The sequence below is a fragment of the Acomys russatus genome, chromosome 8 (assembly GCF_903995435.1).
Source record: "Acomys russatus chromosome 8, mAcoRus1.1, whole genome shotgun sequence".
Classification (NCBI taxonomy): domain Eukaryota; kingdom Metazoa; phylum Chordata; class Mammalia; order Rodentia; family Muridae; genus Acomys; species Acomys russatus.
The window spans coordinates 69,639,464-69,656,922 of NC_067144.1; the positions used below are offsets into that span (position 1 = coordinate 69,639,464).

Here is a 17,459-nt window from a genome sequence, read left to right on the forward strand (position 1 = left end):
ACTTCTGAGCTCCAGGAAACAGTCCATGGTGTGCACTACTCACTCCCCTTCTAACCTGGCACCTCTCCACAGGCTGCCAGCTGTAACAGCCTAGCTTCTAGCTGACTCTCAGGACACACCTCAGGAGTCAGATAGCTCCTAGCACTGAAAGTGGACCAGAGAGAACTGGCTACACTTAGGTGCAACTTTTCATTTTTATTTTTTCAATGGAGGCTGAGAAAGGAATGGGGACATATGTCATGGCCTCATTCCCAGATTCCTTGTTCAAATGGTTCATCATCTTGTCAGGGCTCCTGCCGGATGGACAAGGACACTAGTAAATGACTGTGACAACACAGCTCCTGTTGCTTGGCGTCGGGAAAGTTTTAACGTGAGGAAGGTCAGGGAAGTCACTGGCAAGGCCGGAAATGTTATCAATGCTGTACGACTTTAAAGATGAGTCCCTGTTGAAAAGAGCCACATCTAAGAATGAGATGAACAGACACGCTTGCCAGCCTCTGGACAAGGACCCGCCTTCCCTCCTGTTGTGGATGAGCAAGCTCTGCTCCTGGGAGGGATGCTTGGCTTTAGCATTGATGCGAAGCCTCTTCAGCCCACAGATAGCCAGGTACTCGGTGGGGAGGGCATTGGAGCCACACAAGGAAAGCTTCAAGTCTTGGACCAGCGTGAACCTGAGCAGGTGGCCCAGGGTGGACGGATCCGTGAACCAGATGGTCAGGTGGCCATGATAGCTGGTTTGCTCCATGGCAAAAGGCAAGACAGACTGACAGCTGCACATCAGGTTGGCCAAGCTGTAGTCACAGTCCCTGATGTCTACAGGGCAGCTGCAGTTCCGAATGGTATTTCCCTTTGTAAGAATCAGTGTGCTGTTCTTGTGACCTTTTGTGAGGTGGCCAAGTGCAGAGATGCCTAGTGCTCCGAGCAGAAGAAGGCAGAGGCTGGAGAGCAGTGTCACTCTTGTCCAGCATGGACTGGTGTGCTCCTGCTTCTCCTTCATGAGCCAGCCCCCTGGAAGGCACCTGCAAGGGAACCTGAAGCTTTATTATCACAGCCCCCTTACAAGTGCACATCTGCCTGAAAGTCACCCCCAGACCAGCAGCCGTAAACTTTCCTGTCTTGCATTTCTACTAGAGACAGGCAGGGCTTTTATCTTGGCACTTCAAGAGAAACAGCAGCCAGACTTCTGAACTCTGGCTCAGTTGAGGCATAAAACTCCCAGCGATACGTGCTGACAGCAAGATAACAAGCCAAGAGAGCTGGGGTGATATCAGCAGAGGGGCCACCACAGGCTGTCTACTCAGGGACATGGATTACTTCAGTAAGCACGCTCTGCCAACATGCAGTTGCTACCTACCTGGACTTGCACAACCCTGAGCAAGCACATGCCCTCCTCCCACTCTGGATCTGACTTCCTGGAATCCAAAGACAAGCAGCTCTTGTAGGAGTCAGCTACCCACCCACACATGCTGGCTAACACAGCACAATGCAGACGGCAATGAAACATTTAATGGTAAACTTCTTACTAGACAGATCCGCTCCCCTACACCACAATAATCCTTTCCCTGGTTCTTCAAATGGACTTGTGTATCAGAGTCAATTGTTACTGTTAGAGACAATCAGTTATCTTAACATATCTGACTTTATCCCAGAACAAGTTTTATTATGAATCAATTTTGTCAAATAATTTGTGAGGCCCCAAAACTAAGCTACACACACATACACGCACACACACACACGCACACACACACTGAAAAAAATAAACTACCCTGGGAAATGGAAAGTATTGTATTCTAAGGAGTAATGGGGCAGTGGTTGGCTAGGCAATCACTGTGTCTCTGGAGGAAAACAAGCATTGTGGCCGAAGCCATCAGACTTTAGTTTTGCAAAAACAAGTGAAGTTTGTCCTGATTTACAGGACATTGAAGACAAACCAAATATCTGGCTTACTGAACACCACAGGGATGGGGAGATACTCGGCATGAGCCCGTGACTCATCATAAGAAGGGATGAGCAAGAAAGAGAGGGTTATTCTGAAATGTTAGATATATGTGCAGAAATAATGACAGCAGGAAGGGGACACACTGTGGTGCAAGGTGGGGCTGCAGGCGGCAAGAAACTGGAAGGAGGCAAAGCTAAAAATGCCAGGACTCTGACAAACACAAGTCACAGGGAGGATAAAAATAGGCTCTGCAAGTAAAGACCTGCAGGAAAGATACTGGCAGCAACTATGAATACGTCCATCGGTCAGTTCACTCTCATCTAGAGTTTATTAGGTGGTGGGCACTTTGCCAGCCCTGCAGAAACAGCCTAGCCTTCAGGGTCCTGTCTTCATGGAGCTTCCGTTCTAACGCACGGCATTCTCTTCCTTGGCCGTGACATTAGAGCCGAGGACAAGCTAGACCTACATAGGAGGACCCGAAGCTTCAGCAGTGGGGGACAGGGAAGAGAGCCACATCAGGAGCCAGGCAGGAGCCAAGCAGAAGAGACAGCTACCCGCGGGAGCTGTGTGCTGCCTTGCAAGCTTTATACTCAATGGGAGGTGAGCAGGCCTGAAATGAGAATAGCTACATGAACACAAGGTGGCTATAAAGAGGCAGCAGAGAGATGGACTGAACTTACTGGAGGACTGGAGGAGCTTTGTATATTGTCTTATGTTTGCTTTGAAGCAATCACATGAGATTTTTTTTTAAGTTTATTTTTATTTAAAGTTTATTTTTATTTAAAGTTTATTATTTTAAAGTCTATTTGGTAAGAAAAGAAAGAGCTTTGTGAAACTTGGAGCAGGGCAGTGAACAAGAGGCTTGCCTGTTTTAAATGGCATTGGAAGGCATAGGTGACTGCCTACCTCACTTTGTAAGGAACAGGAGGGAATTTATCAACTACAAGATAATTTTAGATAATCAGTTGTCCCAGATTCTATCAGGTTTCTGGGACTTTACGTCCCAGTAGCCTTGTGTTCACAACACCAGGAATTCTGTGAATATCACTGGCTCTCTGAAAGTGCTGGGGACAGGAGTGATCATAGTGCCTCTGTGCATCAGCCACAGCCTGGGAAAGTGTCTGCTTGGTCTTCAGCCACTGATACTGTTCAGAGCCCGCAGGAAGGAGGAGGGATGGAAAGGGAAGCATGGGGGTTTGCCAGAACAAGGATGCCAGAAGTTTCCAAAGAGATTTAAGAGCCTCTTCCCAATAGTCAAGGCCCTGCATGGGAACTCAGTCCCTGCGCACTGGGACATCAGGGAGCCCAAAAGCCAGAAGAAGGGAGCCAGTTGCTGGCAGCTTCACTAAGGGTCTAGAGGTTGGGACAAATGTCCTGTTAGCCATTTTATTCCATTTTGACATTTTTCTCCTTGTTTGCCATGAATTTCTTTCTGAATGTTTTTTTAAACAGATACAAACACCCCAGCTTCACTGCATGGTTACTAATTTGTGCCCGTGCTATAAACAGAATGGGCACAGGTAAATGACATTGCCTACATTTTATGGTAGCGGAAGAGGGAGTCGTCATGTGGCAGAGGGACAAATGCTCCAGCATGGAGCACAGGAAAGGGTGGGACACTGAGAAAAAGATACGTCGTGTTAAGGTAGCCAGAAGGTTCCAGCCCACCAGTTGTCTCTGTCTTCTGTGAGGTTTTCCAAATTCTTGTCATTCTATCCTAATTATATAGGTAGGTTTTCCTATTTTCCCCACTTGAGAAATATCCTCAGAATGTGAGGGAATAAAAATGGACAAGGTCAGGGAATAGGAAGGCACGAGGGAGCTGTGTAAAAACGTGTGTGTGTGTGTGTGTGTGTGTGTGTGTGTGTGTGTTCTATGTGTGTGTGAGTGTGTATGTGTCTCTGTGTGTATGTGTCTATGTGAGTGTGTGTGTGTGTGTGTGTGAGATAAACCCACTGTGTATAGTAATATATACCATGGCTTGCAAAAGCAACATAATTAGATTAGGAAAACATTACCTTTTTTTTTTCTTCCAAGACAGGGTCTCTCTGTGTAGCCCTGGCTGTCTTGGACTCACTTTGTAGACCATGCTGGCCTCCAACTCAGAGATCCGCCTGCCCGGGCCTCCTGGGTGTTGGGGTTACAGGCATGTGCCACCACATCTGGGGCGACATTGCCATTTAAAATGATCTCTTTTATGGGGTTACTAATGTAGCATTAAGAATACCTTCAGAAGATTTCTTTTTAAAAAGAAAAATATTTTTTCCTCAAATATTAACTCCACCATGCAGCTTATGTGACAACTTCAGGGCCGAGGTGTAGACTTAAATACAGTGTACAAATAGTACTGCACAAACTGTGGCAGTCGGCTCTGTTCACTGGGTTAGAGAGAGGAACCTCCTCTGTGACGAGGGGGTCTTCCTTGGCTTTGTGTTTTGTTTCTAGCATGGTGTGCTACTTCTAGCAAGAACTCAATCAGTTCTATTGATTGAGTGGAAAAGCATAGCTCAACAAATTCAGCTACAGGAAGTCAGTTCAGACTACCATCTTGGGGCTGGGCATGGTGCTGCACGCCTTTAATCCCAGCACTTGGGAGGCAAAGGCAGGTGGATCATTGTGAGTTTGAGGCTAGCCTGGTTTATACAGTGAGTCTAGGACAGCCAAGGCTACACAGAGAAACCCTCCCTCAAAAAACCAAACCAAACCAAAACAAAAGAGACTACCATCTTTGACTGGTTTAATGTCTGAAGAATCATGGAAGCACTTTAAACATACCTTGATCTTGCTCCTCAAAAAGATAGGCTATCCTTACTTCTTAAGTCTTTCTTCCCCATCCTCAGAACTCTGGATTCTCAGACAAGCTCATACCTCCTGGGGACTAGACTTCTTCCAGCTGAGCAACTCCAGAGCAGTTTGAACTGTTGGCTTCAAAACCATAAGTTAAAGAGACCTCTTCCTACCTCATTTTTTTTCCAGCCCATCCTGCCTCCCGATAGAGACAAAAATGCATTCTCCCTCTGTCAGCCACTTAGCCCTGGGACCAAGGAGTAGGACAAAGGGACTCGGGAGGCAGTGGACTGAGGGGAGGGAGAGGAGCATCTACAGGAGTTCACATCTCAGAACTGGGTCTCCAGTGTAGTGGTGTTAGAGATGGTGGGACCCATTAGAGACTGACTGAGAGCCGGGCGGTGGTAGTGCATGCCTTTAATCCCAGCACTCGGGAGGCAGAGGCAGGCAGATTGCTGTGAGTTCGAATCCAGCCTGGTCTACAAAGTGAGTTCAGGATAGCCAAGGCTATACAGAGAAACCCTGTCTCAAACAAACAAACCAACCAAGAGAGAGAGAGAGAGAGAGAGAGAGAGAGAGAGAGAGACAGACAGACAGACAGACAGACAGACAGACAGACTGACTGACTGAGAGCTCATTAATCCACCAAGGACATTGTTCCCAGATACTGATGAAATTCTTGTAGGATTCTGATTGGTTCTGGTGAGAGGGCTGGTAAAACAGAACGAGTCTGACCCGGCTCTGAGGTCTGCCTTGCTTCCTTCCCACAATTTCTCTCTGCCACCTGTTTCCACCATGATGCCATGGGGCCCTTATAAGAGCTGGTGCAGCGCTATTTGTAATTTTAGCCTTCAAAACTCGAAGGTAAAGAAACTTTTTTTTCTTTATAAATCTCTCAGCCTCAGCTATTTCATTATAGTAACAGAGACCAAACTGACAGACCATTTTTGTGGGATATATTTAGTGTCCTCTTTATTACATGGCCCTTCATTTTCACCACCTCAGGATTTTCAAATTCTTTTGCAGTAAGCAAGAGCACTTGAGGTGCTGCTTCTGCTAGCTTCCCAAATACTGGCTTCAAAATGTGTTCTTGGGGTGGGTGTCGCGTCTGGGGTGAGGTGGTGGGGGACATGGGGGGGTGAGGGAGTGAGGGGGGTGGGGCTGCTTGTTTTCTGCCTTTGCCTTCTGTACCACCGCTCAGGTTTAAACCTGAAGCTGTTTACTTCTTCCTGGAGCCCTTATCAATCTCCAGCTCTTGAGTTTTCCCCATTTTCTTTACTGGGGTCATTTCCCTAATTGCTTTTCCATTTTTGAATAATAATCCTTTCTGATTTCAAATTAAGTATGCCTTTGAATTAAAATTTTAAATCACATTTGATTTTTAACTGCTTCAACAATTTGAGGAATGGTGTATTTCTCTAGTTATGCTTTTCTTCTTCATTAAGTTTACAGAATTCAAAACATCATTGTTTATGACATTTCAAGTGTGTTTGGGGTGCATGGTCCAAAAGCTCTCCTCCCTCAGACACAGTATCTCCTTAAGAATACTATCTTCTTACACACATAACTCATCCAGTTGAGACAGTCCTTTTGGAGCCAAGTATAAACATGATCTAAGTGTTGGGTGTAACCCTAGGTTGAGCAGGAATTTCTGTGGAATTTGTGGTGAAGCAACTGATGTTCGTATCTGCATAATTCCACAAGCCTTTGCCATCGCTCGGCTCGTCTCCCTATTGAGAGTTCTGTAGCTAACCAAATCTCAGTAGTACCTCTGGCTTTAAAATCTGCTCAATGGTTTAAGCCTCAGATCTCATGAGTAAACATAGGTTTTTGTTGTTTTTTTTTTTTTTAAATCATTTTTCTACACATTTTCAGATCTGCTGACATTGGGTTTTTCTCATCTCTCCACAAAGCCACTTATCTGCCTTCTGATCCAGCTATATCAGAAACGTCCTCTGCCCACCCATACCCACCCGTACCCCAGCTGCTTCTCTCCCGGCTTGGCACACTGCTTGATGCCATGTCTAAGTCTGAAGGTGTGGTGCTGTGTGATTGACTTACCACCAATGGAATAGGTAGAAAATTCTGTGTCAGAATTACCAGGAAGAGCTTAAGTCTCAGAATGACCGTGGAGGGGGTAACACCCCCTTCAGTGTCACTGGGCTGTAAGCCACTGGTGTGTGGATGCTCATGCACAGGTCTCAGCCTTAGAAACAGGTCAGATACGGCACCGATTGGTGATGCTAATGTTTACAACTGAGATCCTCTTTTCTCAAAAGGCAATAATGAGGGCATTTAGTCAATGCCATCTAAATAATGAGACGCAGAAGGAACGAGGACACCACACATCCTTCCCAGGCCTTGACATTTCCCGAGGGACAGCCCACTTCAGGAAACAACAGCCAATGAGAAGACAAAGCCTTTGGGAGCGCTGCTAAAGACACCGGTGGAACATCAGAGGTAGGAGACACATACGGAAGTGTTTGCTGTGTTCAGAACACACAGCAGATGTCCTGAGCCCGTGAGCTGAGTACATGCACTGGGCAAGTCTAGACCAGACCTTGCTGGCCAAGCTGAGACACTTAAGCTTTATGCCAACAGCAGTTTAGTCTCCAAACTAGTCTAAAATTTATTCATTAAAAACTTGGGAATTATTCTCAAATAGATATACTTTATTTATGAAGACCATACACATATTGTCTACATTGTAAACAATCCCCAAACAGGATTTTTTTTAAAACTTGAGATAAAGAAAATGAAATATTTCATATCTCCAGCTGTACCCCTCTGGCTTGGCCTGTGCACCTTCCTCGGGGTCCACACCCTTGTCGGGCTTCTCTAGAAGAGACGAACACAGGCCAGTACGGTGTGTAGCAGAGGAGAGATCTGTGTTTAAGGAAGGTAGCTAAGGCTGCCAGTAGAGCTCAAATTAAGGAAAGAGACAAGCATGAGAGTGTGTGTTTAAGGGTTACAGCTTCTTGTTTTCTGACTCCTAGCTGCAGGCTCTCTAGTTGGATCTATTCCATACCTGGGATTCCTGAGGGCGGGGCGTGTGTTTGACACACCCACCTGAGTCCCTCAAAGGCAGCCAGGGGGTTAGGAAGCAAGAGAATCAAATGGGAAGAATGGGAGCCGCTCGCCAGTCATTTCACTCTCAGTGTCTCAACATATCTTGACTGGAAACTCCTCCTAGAGCCATGTGTCCTGGTTCTATATGGCTGAGAAGGGCAGAGCTCAGCTCTCTGAGACAGAAGGCTCTGGGAAGATTGTTGAATGGGTAGCAAGCCAAGCTGCTAATGAGGACCAGCTATTGACAAGCTGCGATCTACAGTAAAACATCTTTCCCATCCTTAGTTTCCCTTTGCTCTTCCTTCCTCTTAATCCCTTAAGCATCTTCTCTAGGTATCCAGTGCTGAAAAAGTACCAGCTAACATACTTGTGCCAACGGCATTGCACTTTACACTTTATCCCCATCTTGACCCTGTTAGAGGCATAGCAAGGGTCTGATGGAGTATATGGGAGGGATGAGGGGTGAAGACACCACCCTTAGGTTCTTAAAGTGAGCAGTCATCTGCCTCAGGTCTGGCTTACTACTTGCCTATGACTGTGCCATCACCCTTTGCTGCTGGGCTATGGAGAAAGGCTGGGTATGCTGTCACATGGTTATCATATAACTGCTCTCTGAGCATAGCAGCCATTTCCATCCTCATCAGAAGCGGCTGTGACTGCTCACAAGCCCCTCAAATACGGGTCTGAAAGAATGGGTGGGAGGGGCCATAAGGCCTCACTTGCCTGAGCTGCTGGAGGTCTCGCAGTCTTGGTAGATGCTAGAGTGTGGGAGGCTGACTAAGGGGAGACTACATCTGTGCAGCTTTGGGGGCCTTATGCATGCTGGAGTGGGATTTCTCAGTGATTTGTTCATGTCTCCTGCATCCCCAGACATAACTCCCCAAACCAGTGCTCTATGTGAACCAAAGTCCCTGGGAAGAACCACACCCTACGCTGAACCGTCTACAAGGCTGACTAACCAATTAGAAAGGCTCCATACAGCTTTCACAGTGAGAAGTGCACCAGGAGCACATCAAGGACAGGAAACACTGGAAGGTCGCAGGCTCAGAGCCCAATGACAATTCATCTTGGGCTATTTTCAGCCTCCTTAATAGATTTTTTTTGTCCACATGTGACCTAACACCCTGTGACTAACAGGTAAAAAACCTCTGGAATGTGTTGACAGGCCACTAACTTCCACCACAAGATGCTGCAAATGTCATCAGGTAGCATCTGAGGCCTATAGCAGAGATTTCCCCACTTTGCAGTCACCACCTATTGAATGTTTCCACCAAGGAATTTGAAAACTGCCTTGATTTATGACTGTGTCTGTTCTGTTACTATAAAGCTTCATCAAACTGTTACCACACTGGAACATGGAATTTGGGGTAACCTAAATCTATGTTCCCAGGCCATGGTCACTCATATTTGGCTTCAGAATGACACCTGTGAGCAAGGCCAGCAGGCACCCTGGCTTACTGAGCTGGCCCTGGGGGGGGGGGGGTGTGTGCTGTCTGTCAGTAGTGGCCTACTGGGGCGAGTAGACTTTTGTTCACATCTGCCCAGGAAAAGCTCACAACAGTGGGCAAGATGCTCACAGGGGTGCTATCAAAGGGTTAGTGTAGGATCTTGAAAAGCCTCTTGAGTTTTTAGCAGCCTCTTTTCTTTAGGTATGTTTCAGGAATACACTGCAGGGGGCAGATGAGAGATAACAGTGTGAGATGATCTCAGCGGGCAGTGATGTTTTCCGTGCTTGATGTTTCAAAGCTCATAAAGCAGAAAGTGCAGTGACCTAGGGTCCCCCCTGAGGTTTTCTTATGTGCTAAGTTTTGTCTTGTCTTCTTCACATTCCACAAGAGCACACAAGATAAGCCACTGAATTTTCACATGGCTCTTCAAGTTCCAGACACTGAAGTCACCCTCTGTGGGTCAAGATCATGGCTTACAGAGGTCAAGGCAAGGCAGGTTCCTAGTGCACCATCATTTTGATGTGGTCAGCATCTTAATTTATTAAACTATTTGCTATCATCTCACCAACTTCTTGGGTTGGAAAAAGAAAAGTAAAAAATTATGTCTCAGATGTTACAGTTTTGGCAAAATTAGCTTCAAGCATACAATTTGGGTCATTACTGAACTCAATTTAAAATGTCTTTGTGACAGTTCATGTACATTGGTGGGGCCGGCTTGTGAGCCATTCTGAGCTCCATGTCTCTTAGTGTAGCGCTGGATGATAATCCCACCACACAGGTTGGAGCCAGAGCCAACTAAATGCATCATCCTGTTCATAAGTGCCGTTACTGCTACGCTGAAGTACAATATATTACTAAGTTCTGCTTACAAACTGACTATGTCAGCATGCCCTGTCAGGACGTTCCCAGAAGCCACTTCAGAGTCTGAAGTAACCGGCTTATTTGCTGCGTCTTATACCAACAGTTTGAGTCTAGAACAGGCTCAGTGGAAAGCGGCCCTCTTTGCCTGGTATTTTTCTGTAAAAACTCAAGTCAGATTTACAACCAGTGTGGAAATGGGGGTTCAGAAATGATTAGTGAGCTAACCTGGGAATTGATGGAATTCATTGTCCAATTCTTGTGCCAACTAATGCAGCTGTGTGAGAGATAGTTCGAGGAACTGCAGGAGTACAGACGTCAACAAAATACATTTCTTTTCTAAATTACCTCAAGCTGTTTTGTGTATGGGGGTGGGGTGTCCACCTATGACAGTGCATGTGGAGGCCAGAGAACAACTTGGCGAAGGGAGAGTTGGTCCTCTCCTTCTGCCATGTGGGTACTGTGTTTTGCACTCGGTTTGTTAGGGTTGGTGGCAGCACTTTTAACCACTGAGTCAGCTCACCAGTTTAAAAACACACAAGTTCTGATTCCCTGTTTCCACCACAGTGATAGGCAGACTAACTAGTGACCCTTAAAGATGCCTCTCTCCCAATCCCTTCCAGGCTTATAAATGGGTAAGAATAATTTTGTGAAAATTGCTATCTTAAAAAGCAATCTACTGATTCAACACAATCCCCACCAAAACTTAAAAAAATTCATCACAGAAATTAAAAAATAATTTTAAATTCCATATGGAAATACAAAAGACCTAAGATATCCTGGGCAATCAAAAACTACTGGAGGCACTACAGCCCCAGATTCCAGGTATACCCCAGAGCTGTAGTGATTCAAAATAGCATGACGCTGCCATAAAACAGACACTTTGGCCAATGGAATAGAATTGAGGGTCCACATATCGGCCCATATTCCTATAGATACCTGGTTTGTTTTGTTTTTGTTTTTACAAAAGGCCAACAAAATGCAGTGGGGGGAAAGACAGTGTCCTCAACAAATGCTGCTGGAAAAGTTGGGCAGCTACATGAAGAAGGAAACTGGATCCTTGTCTCTCAGCCCGAATAAGACCCAACTCCAAATGGGTAAAAACTTCAGAGTAAGCTCTGACCACCTGGGTCTGAGAGAGAAAAAGCAGAGGATGCGCTTGACCCTGTTGGCTAAGGAAAGCCCTGCTGGGCAGGACCCCGGTATCAATGCACGAGACCCCGTGAGCCCAGGAAGCATCTGAACACAGGGCACTGACACTCAAGTGAAGTGGCAGCTACAAAATGGAAAAAGGTGTCACCAGCTGCCCCTCTGACAGTGGTCTGGGATATACGGAGAACAGGCGCAGCACGACAGCCCAAGTCAAAACTGAGGCACGGAACCAAACAGCGCTCTCAAAAGACGAGATACAAATGGATGAAAAACATTTTTTAAAATGTTCAACATTCTTAGCCATCAGGAAAATGAAAATTAAAATTACTTTGAAATATACCCTCAGTCAGAATGACTACTATTAGAAAAAACAGATGACACCAATGCTGGCAAGGATGCAGAGACAGAGGAACATGTCTATGCTAGTGGGAGTGAAAACTTTTGCAGCTACTACGTCAGTGTGGAGGTTCCTCAGAAGGCAAGAGACAGCTCTGCTACAAGACCCAGCTATACCTTCAGTAGATATGTCCTTAAAGGACTCCAGGCCCCACTGTACAGATAGCTTCTCACCCACAAAATGGAGTCATCCCAGGTGTCTAGCAGCTGATACATGGATAATGAATATGACACACTTATGCAATGGACTATTATTCGTGCTTTAAAAAACAGATTAGCTCTCTCTTCCTGTTCTCCATCTTGACACAAGGTCAAGGTAAAAAGGAGGACCCCATGTGGGAACTTCACATCCATAAGCTCTGCCTCAATATCTGTGTGGGGGAGAGCGGGGACAGACTGACCCCGGGCAGCCCAGGTGTTGGAGCAGCTCACAGGCCAGACACCTGTATTTTCTAAAGCCAGGTACACACCGCCAGGTCTTTCAGCATCAGGAAAAATGAAAAGATTGCTGTTTACTGCACAGTTCATGAAGCCAAGGTGGAAGAAATTCTGGAGAAAGGCCTGAAGGTGTAGGAGTATGATTAATAACTTCTCGGACACTGGAAATTTTGGTTTTGGGGATTCAATAACACCTTGATCTGGGCATCAGATATGCCGTGGGCATTGGCATCTATGGTCGGGACTTGTATGTGGTGCTGGGCAGGCCAGGTTTCAGCATCACAGACGGAAGTGCAGGGCAGGCTGCCTTGGGACCAAGCACAGGATCAGCAAAGAGGAGGCCGTGTGCTGGTTCCAGCAGATGTGTGATAGGATCATTCTTCCTGGCAAATAAATTTTATCCAAAAGGCCAATAAAAATTTCTCAGAAATGCAAAAAGAGAGCTCTGGTGTCCCATATTTGACCACTTCCCCTTGGTGGGGAGGCCTGGTAGCACTCAGAGAAAGAATAGGAAGGCTACCAAGATGAGACTTGATAGGCTGAGACCATATGGTGGGGGAGGAGGTCCCCTTCTGTCACAGACCTAGGGGAGGGGAATAGGGTGCAAGAGGGAGAAAGGGAGGAACGGGAGGAGACAAGCAAGGGGATAACAAGTGAGATGTAATCTAAATAAATTAAGAAAAATGCAAAAAGAAAAAGAGGAAAGGAAAAACAAACCATGAAAATCACAGGTAAATGGTGGAACTGGAAACAGTCATTCTTTCTGAGTGAAGTAACCTGCACCCAGAAAGACAAACCTTGTATGCTCGCTTTCTTTGTCTCTCTGTCTCTGTCTCTCTCCCTCTGTCTCTCTCCCTCTCCCTCTCTCCCTCTCCCTCTTTCTCTTTCCCTCTCCCTCTCTCCCTCTCCCCTCTCCCTGTCTCCCTCTCTCCCTCCCTCTGTCTGTCTCCCTCTCCCTCTCTCCCTCTCCCCTCTCCCTGTCTCCTTCTCTCTCCCTCTCTCTCTATCTCCCTCCCTCTGTCTCCATCTCCCTATCTCCCTGTCTCCCTCCCTGTCTCCCTCTCAGTCTCCCCGTTTTCCTCCCTGTCTCCCCGTCTCCCTCCCCTGTCTCCTCTCCGCCTCTCTGTCTCTCTCTCTGTCTCTCTCTGTCGCTGTCTCTGTCCTCCTCTGTCTCTCTGTCTCTTCTCTCTCTGTCCGCTCTGTCGCTCTCTCTGTCTTCTCTGTATGTGCGTGTCTGTCTCTCTCTGCTATCGCTTCCGCGTCCTGTCGCTGCTGCAGGTCTCTCTGCTTCTGTCTCTCTCTGTCTCTGTCTCTCTGTCTGTCTCGTCTCTGTCTCCTCGTCTTCTCTCTGTCTCGCTCCTCTGTCTGTCTCCTCTCCTCTCCTCTGTCTCTGCTCTCTCTCTTGTCTCTCTTCGTCCTTCTCCTATCTCCCCCTCTGTCTCTCTCTCTGCCTCTTCTCCTCTCCCCTCTGTCTCCTTTCGCTCTGTCCCTCCGGGTCTCCCTGTCTGCTACTCCCTCCTGCTGTCTCTGTCTCTCCTCCTCTGTCTCTGCTCTCGCTCCGCGTCTCTCTCTCCTCGGTCGCTCTCCTCTGTCTCTGCTCTCCCCGCCTCTGTCTCTCTTCTCGCTCCTCTCTCCTCTCGCTCTGTCTCTGTCTCTCTCCACTCTGTCTCTGTCCGCTCGCCCTGTTCCGCGCCTCCTCCCTGGCCGCTCTCTCTCTCCTCTGTCTCTCTCTTTCCCCCCTCTGTCTCTCTCTTTCCCCCCTCTGTCTCTCTCTGTCTCCCCTCTGTCTCTCACTGTCTCCCCTCTGTCTCTCTCTGTCTCCCCTCTGTCTCTCTCTCTGCTCCTCTCGCTCTCTCTCCCTCTCGCCCCCGTCTGTCTCTCGCTCTCTCCCCCCTCTGTCTCTCTACTCTCTCCGCATCTGTCCTCTCTCTTCTCCCCTCGGTCCTCTCGCTCTCTCCCCTCTGTTCTCTCTCTTCTCCCCCTCTGCTCTCTCTCTCTCCTCTCTCTCTCTCTCCCTCTCCCCCCTCTGTCTCTCTCTCTCTCTCTACCCCTCTGTCTCTCTCCCCCCTCTCTTGCCTTTCTCTCTCTCTGTCCTCTCTCTCTCCTCTCTCTCCCCCCTCTGTCTCTCTCTCTCTCCCCCCTCTGTCTCTCTGTCTCTCTCTCTCCCCTCTGTCTCTCTGTCTCCCTCTCTCCCCTCTGTCTCTCTCTCTTTCTCTCCTCTGTCTCTTCTTTCGCTGTCTCTCTCCCTCCCCCCCTCTTCTCTCTCTCCTCCACCTCTCTCTCCGCCCTCCACCCCTCTGCTCTCTCTCTCCCCTGTCTTCGCTCTCTCCCCCTCTTCCTCTCTCTCCTCCCTTCCCTCTGTCTCGTGTCTCTCTCACCCCTCTGTCCTCTGTCTCTCTCTCTTCTCCCTCCGGTCTCTGTCTCTCTCTCCTTCGTCTCTCTCTCTCCCTCCCCGCTGTCCTCTCTCCGCTCTCCCCTTTGTCCCCCCCCCCCCCCCCCCCTCTCCTCTTGCTCTCCCCTTTGTATCTCTGTCTCTCTCTCCCCTCTGTCTCTCTGTCTCTCTCTCTCTCCCCTCTGTCTCTCTGTCTCTCTTTCTCTCTCCCCTCTGTCCTGCTGTCTCTCTTCTCCCGCTGTCTCCTCTCTCCCCTCGTCTCTCTCTCCTCCTCTTTCGCTTCTCTCTCGTCCCCCTGTCGCTCTGTCTCTCTCTCCTCCCTCTGTCTTGCTCTCTCCCGTCTCTGGCTCTCCTCCCTGTCTCTGTCTCTGCTCTCTCGCCTGTCTCTGCTCTCTCCTCTCTCCTCGTCTCTGTCCCTCTCTCCCTCTTCTCTGTCCTCCCTCTGTCTCTTCTCTCCTCTGTCTCTGTCTCTGTCTCTCTCTCTCTACTCCTCACTCTCTCTCTCCTCCTCTGTCTCTCTCTCTCTCCTCTGTCTCTGTCTCTGTCTCTCTCTCCTCTGTCTCTCTCTCTCCTCTGTCCCTCCTCTCTCTCCTCTGTCCCCCCTCTCTCTCTCCTCTGTCCCCCGCTCTCTCTCTTCTCTGTCCCCCGCTCTCTCTCTCCTCTGTCCCTCCCTTCTCTCTCGTCCTCTGCCCTGCTTGCCCCTCTCGTCTCTCCTCTGTCTCCTCTCTCTCTCCTCTGTCTCTCTCGTCTCCCGCTGTGTCCTCTACTCTCTCTCCTATGTCCTCTCTCCTCGTTACCTCTGTCCCTCCTCTCTCACCATCCACCCCTCTGCCGCCTCTCTTCGCTCTCCTCGTCCCGCTCTGTCTCTCTCTCGGTCTGCTCGGCCACTTCTCTCGTCTCTCCCCCCTGTCTCTTCTCCCCTCCTGTCGCTGCTCCCCTCTGTCTGCTGCTCTCCCCTCTGTCTTCTCTCTCGTTCCTGTCTCTTCTCCCCTCTGTCTCGCTGTCTCTCTCTCTCTTCTCTGCTCCCCCGTCTTCGTTGCGCTCTCCTCTGTCCTGTCCTCTCTCTCCTCTGTCCTGCTGGCTCTGCTTGTCTCTCGTCTCTCCTCTTCCGCTGCCTCTCTCTCTCCTCTGTCTCCGCTGTCTCTCTCTTCGCCTCTCTGCTCGTCTCTCTCGTCTCGCTCGTCTCTCTTGTCCGCTCTCTCTCTCTGCTCTCCTCACTGTCTCCTCCTCTGTCTCTCTCTCTCTACTCCTTCACTCGCTCTGTCTCTTCTCTCTGTCTCCTCCTCTCTTGTCCTCCTGTCTCTCTGTCCCTCTCTCTGTCCCGCTCCTCTGCTCTCTCTTCCTCGTCCTCTTCTGTCCCCTCTCCGCTTCCCCATCTCGCTCTCCCTGTCCCCCTCGCTCCGCTCCGCTCATCGCTGTACCCCCCTTCTCTCTCTCGCTTCCTTCATGTCCTCCCCCGCTCTCCGCTCTCCTCTCTCCGCTCTCCTCCCATGTCCTCTCTGCTCCTCTCCTCTGTCTCCCTCTCTCTCTCTCTGGCTTGTCTCTCTCGCCTCTCCTATCTCGTCTGCCTCCTATGTCCTCTCGTCACAGCTGTCTCTCTCTCTCACCGCTGCCTCTCTCGTCTCTCCTTGTCCTCTCTCTCCCCTCTGTCTCTCTCTCGTCTCTCCCCTCTGTCCTCTCCTCTCTTCTCTCCCCCCCGTCTCTCCTCCCCCTTGTTCTCCTTCCCTCTCTCTACGTCTCCTCTCTCCTACATCCTCTCCTTCCTCTCTTCTCTTTCTCCCCCTCTCCCTCTTTCTCCTCTCCCCTGTCTCCCGCTCTCCCTCTGTCTCTCTCTCTCTCTCCATCCCCTCCACGTCCCTCCTCTCCTCTCCCTCTGCTGTCCCCCCCTGCATCTCCTCTGTCCCCCCTCTCTCTTTTATGGTCACCTCGCCTCTCTCTCTCTGCCTCTGTCCCCCCAGCTCTCTTGCTCCCTCTTGTCCCCTCCCCCCTTCTCCTCTCTGTCTCTCATCTCTCTCTCAATGTCTCCCCTCTCTTCTCTCTCTTTCTACGTCTCGGTTGTCTTCTACTCTTCTTCTGTCTCTCTCTCTCCCCTCTGTCCTCTCTCGCTCCCTCGCTCTCCGCTCTCCTCTGTGGCTCTTACCTCTGTTGTCGTCTCTTCTCCCCTCTTCTCCCCGCTCTCCCCTCTGATTTCTTCTGTCTCTTCTCTCCCCTCTTCTCTCCTTCTCTCGTCCTCCTCTCCCCCCTCTGGCTCCTCTCTCTCTCTCTCCCTCTCCTCTCCGCGTCTGCGCTGCTCTGTCCTCTCTCCTGGCTCTTCGATCCTGCCTGTCTTCTCCTCTGCTCGCTCTGCCTCTGTCTCTCGCTCCTCTCGTCTCTGTCCTCTCTTTCCTCGCCCTCTGGTCTCTTGTCTCTCTCTCTCCTCTGTCTCTGTCTTCTCGCTCTCCCTGTCGCTGTCGCTCTCTCTCATCTGTCGCTCGTCTCTCCCTCTGTGCTCTGGATCCTTCTCTCTCTCATCGCCTTCCTCTTCCCTCTGAGTCTCCTCTCTCTCTGATCTCTCTCTCCTACTTCCTCTCCTCCCCCGGCCTCCTCCTGTCGCTCTGTCTCTGTCTCTCTCCTCTGTTCTCCCTCCCATCTTGTTCCGTCTCTCTCTCCGCCTCGTCCTCTCTTTTTCTCCGCTCCTCGCCTCCTCTCTCCATCCTCTGTCCCCCCCTCTCTCTCCTCCTCGTCCCCCTCTCCTCTCTTTCCCCTCCCCCCCGCCGCTCTCTCTCTCTCCTCTGTCCCTCCTTCTCTCTCTCTCCTCTGTCCCTCCTTCCCTCTCTCTCTCCTCTGTCTCTCTCTCTCTCTCTCCTCTGTCTCTCTCTCTCCCCTCTGTCTCTGCTCAACCTCGGGCTCCTCTTCTCTCTCAACCTCTGCCTCTCTTCTCTCTCATCCTCTAGTCTCTCTCCTCTCGCCCCTCTCCTCTCTCATCTCTTGTCTCCTTCTC

General features: G+C 49.4%; 1 protein-coding gene and 1 pseudogene across 1 annotated transcript; one reads left to right on the forward strand and one right to left on the reverse strand.

Moving 5' to 3' along the window:
• Positions 1-313: 313 nt before the first annotated feature.
• Positions 314-1,291, reverse strand: C8H21orf62 (chromosome 8 C21orf62 homolog). Its single transcript, XM_051150196.1, has one exon. The coding sequence runs from the start codon at positions 995-997 to the stop codon at positions 314-316; it is 684 nt and encodes a 227-aa protein (XP_051006153.1). The 5' UTR covers positions 998-1,291.
• Positions 1,292-11,892: 10,601 nt separating this feature from the next.
• LOC127193033 (60S ribosomal protein L11-like) lies at positions 11,893-12,688 on the forward strand (annotated as a pseudogene).
• The last annotated feature ends 4,771 nt before the right edge of the window (positions 12,689-17,459 follow it).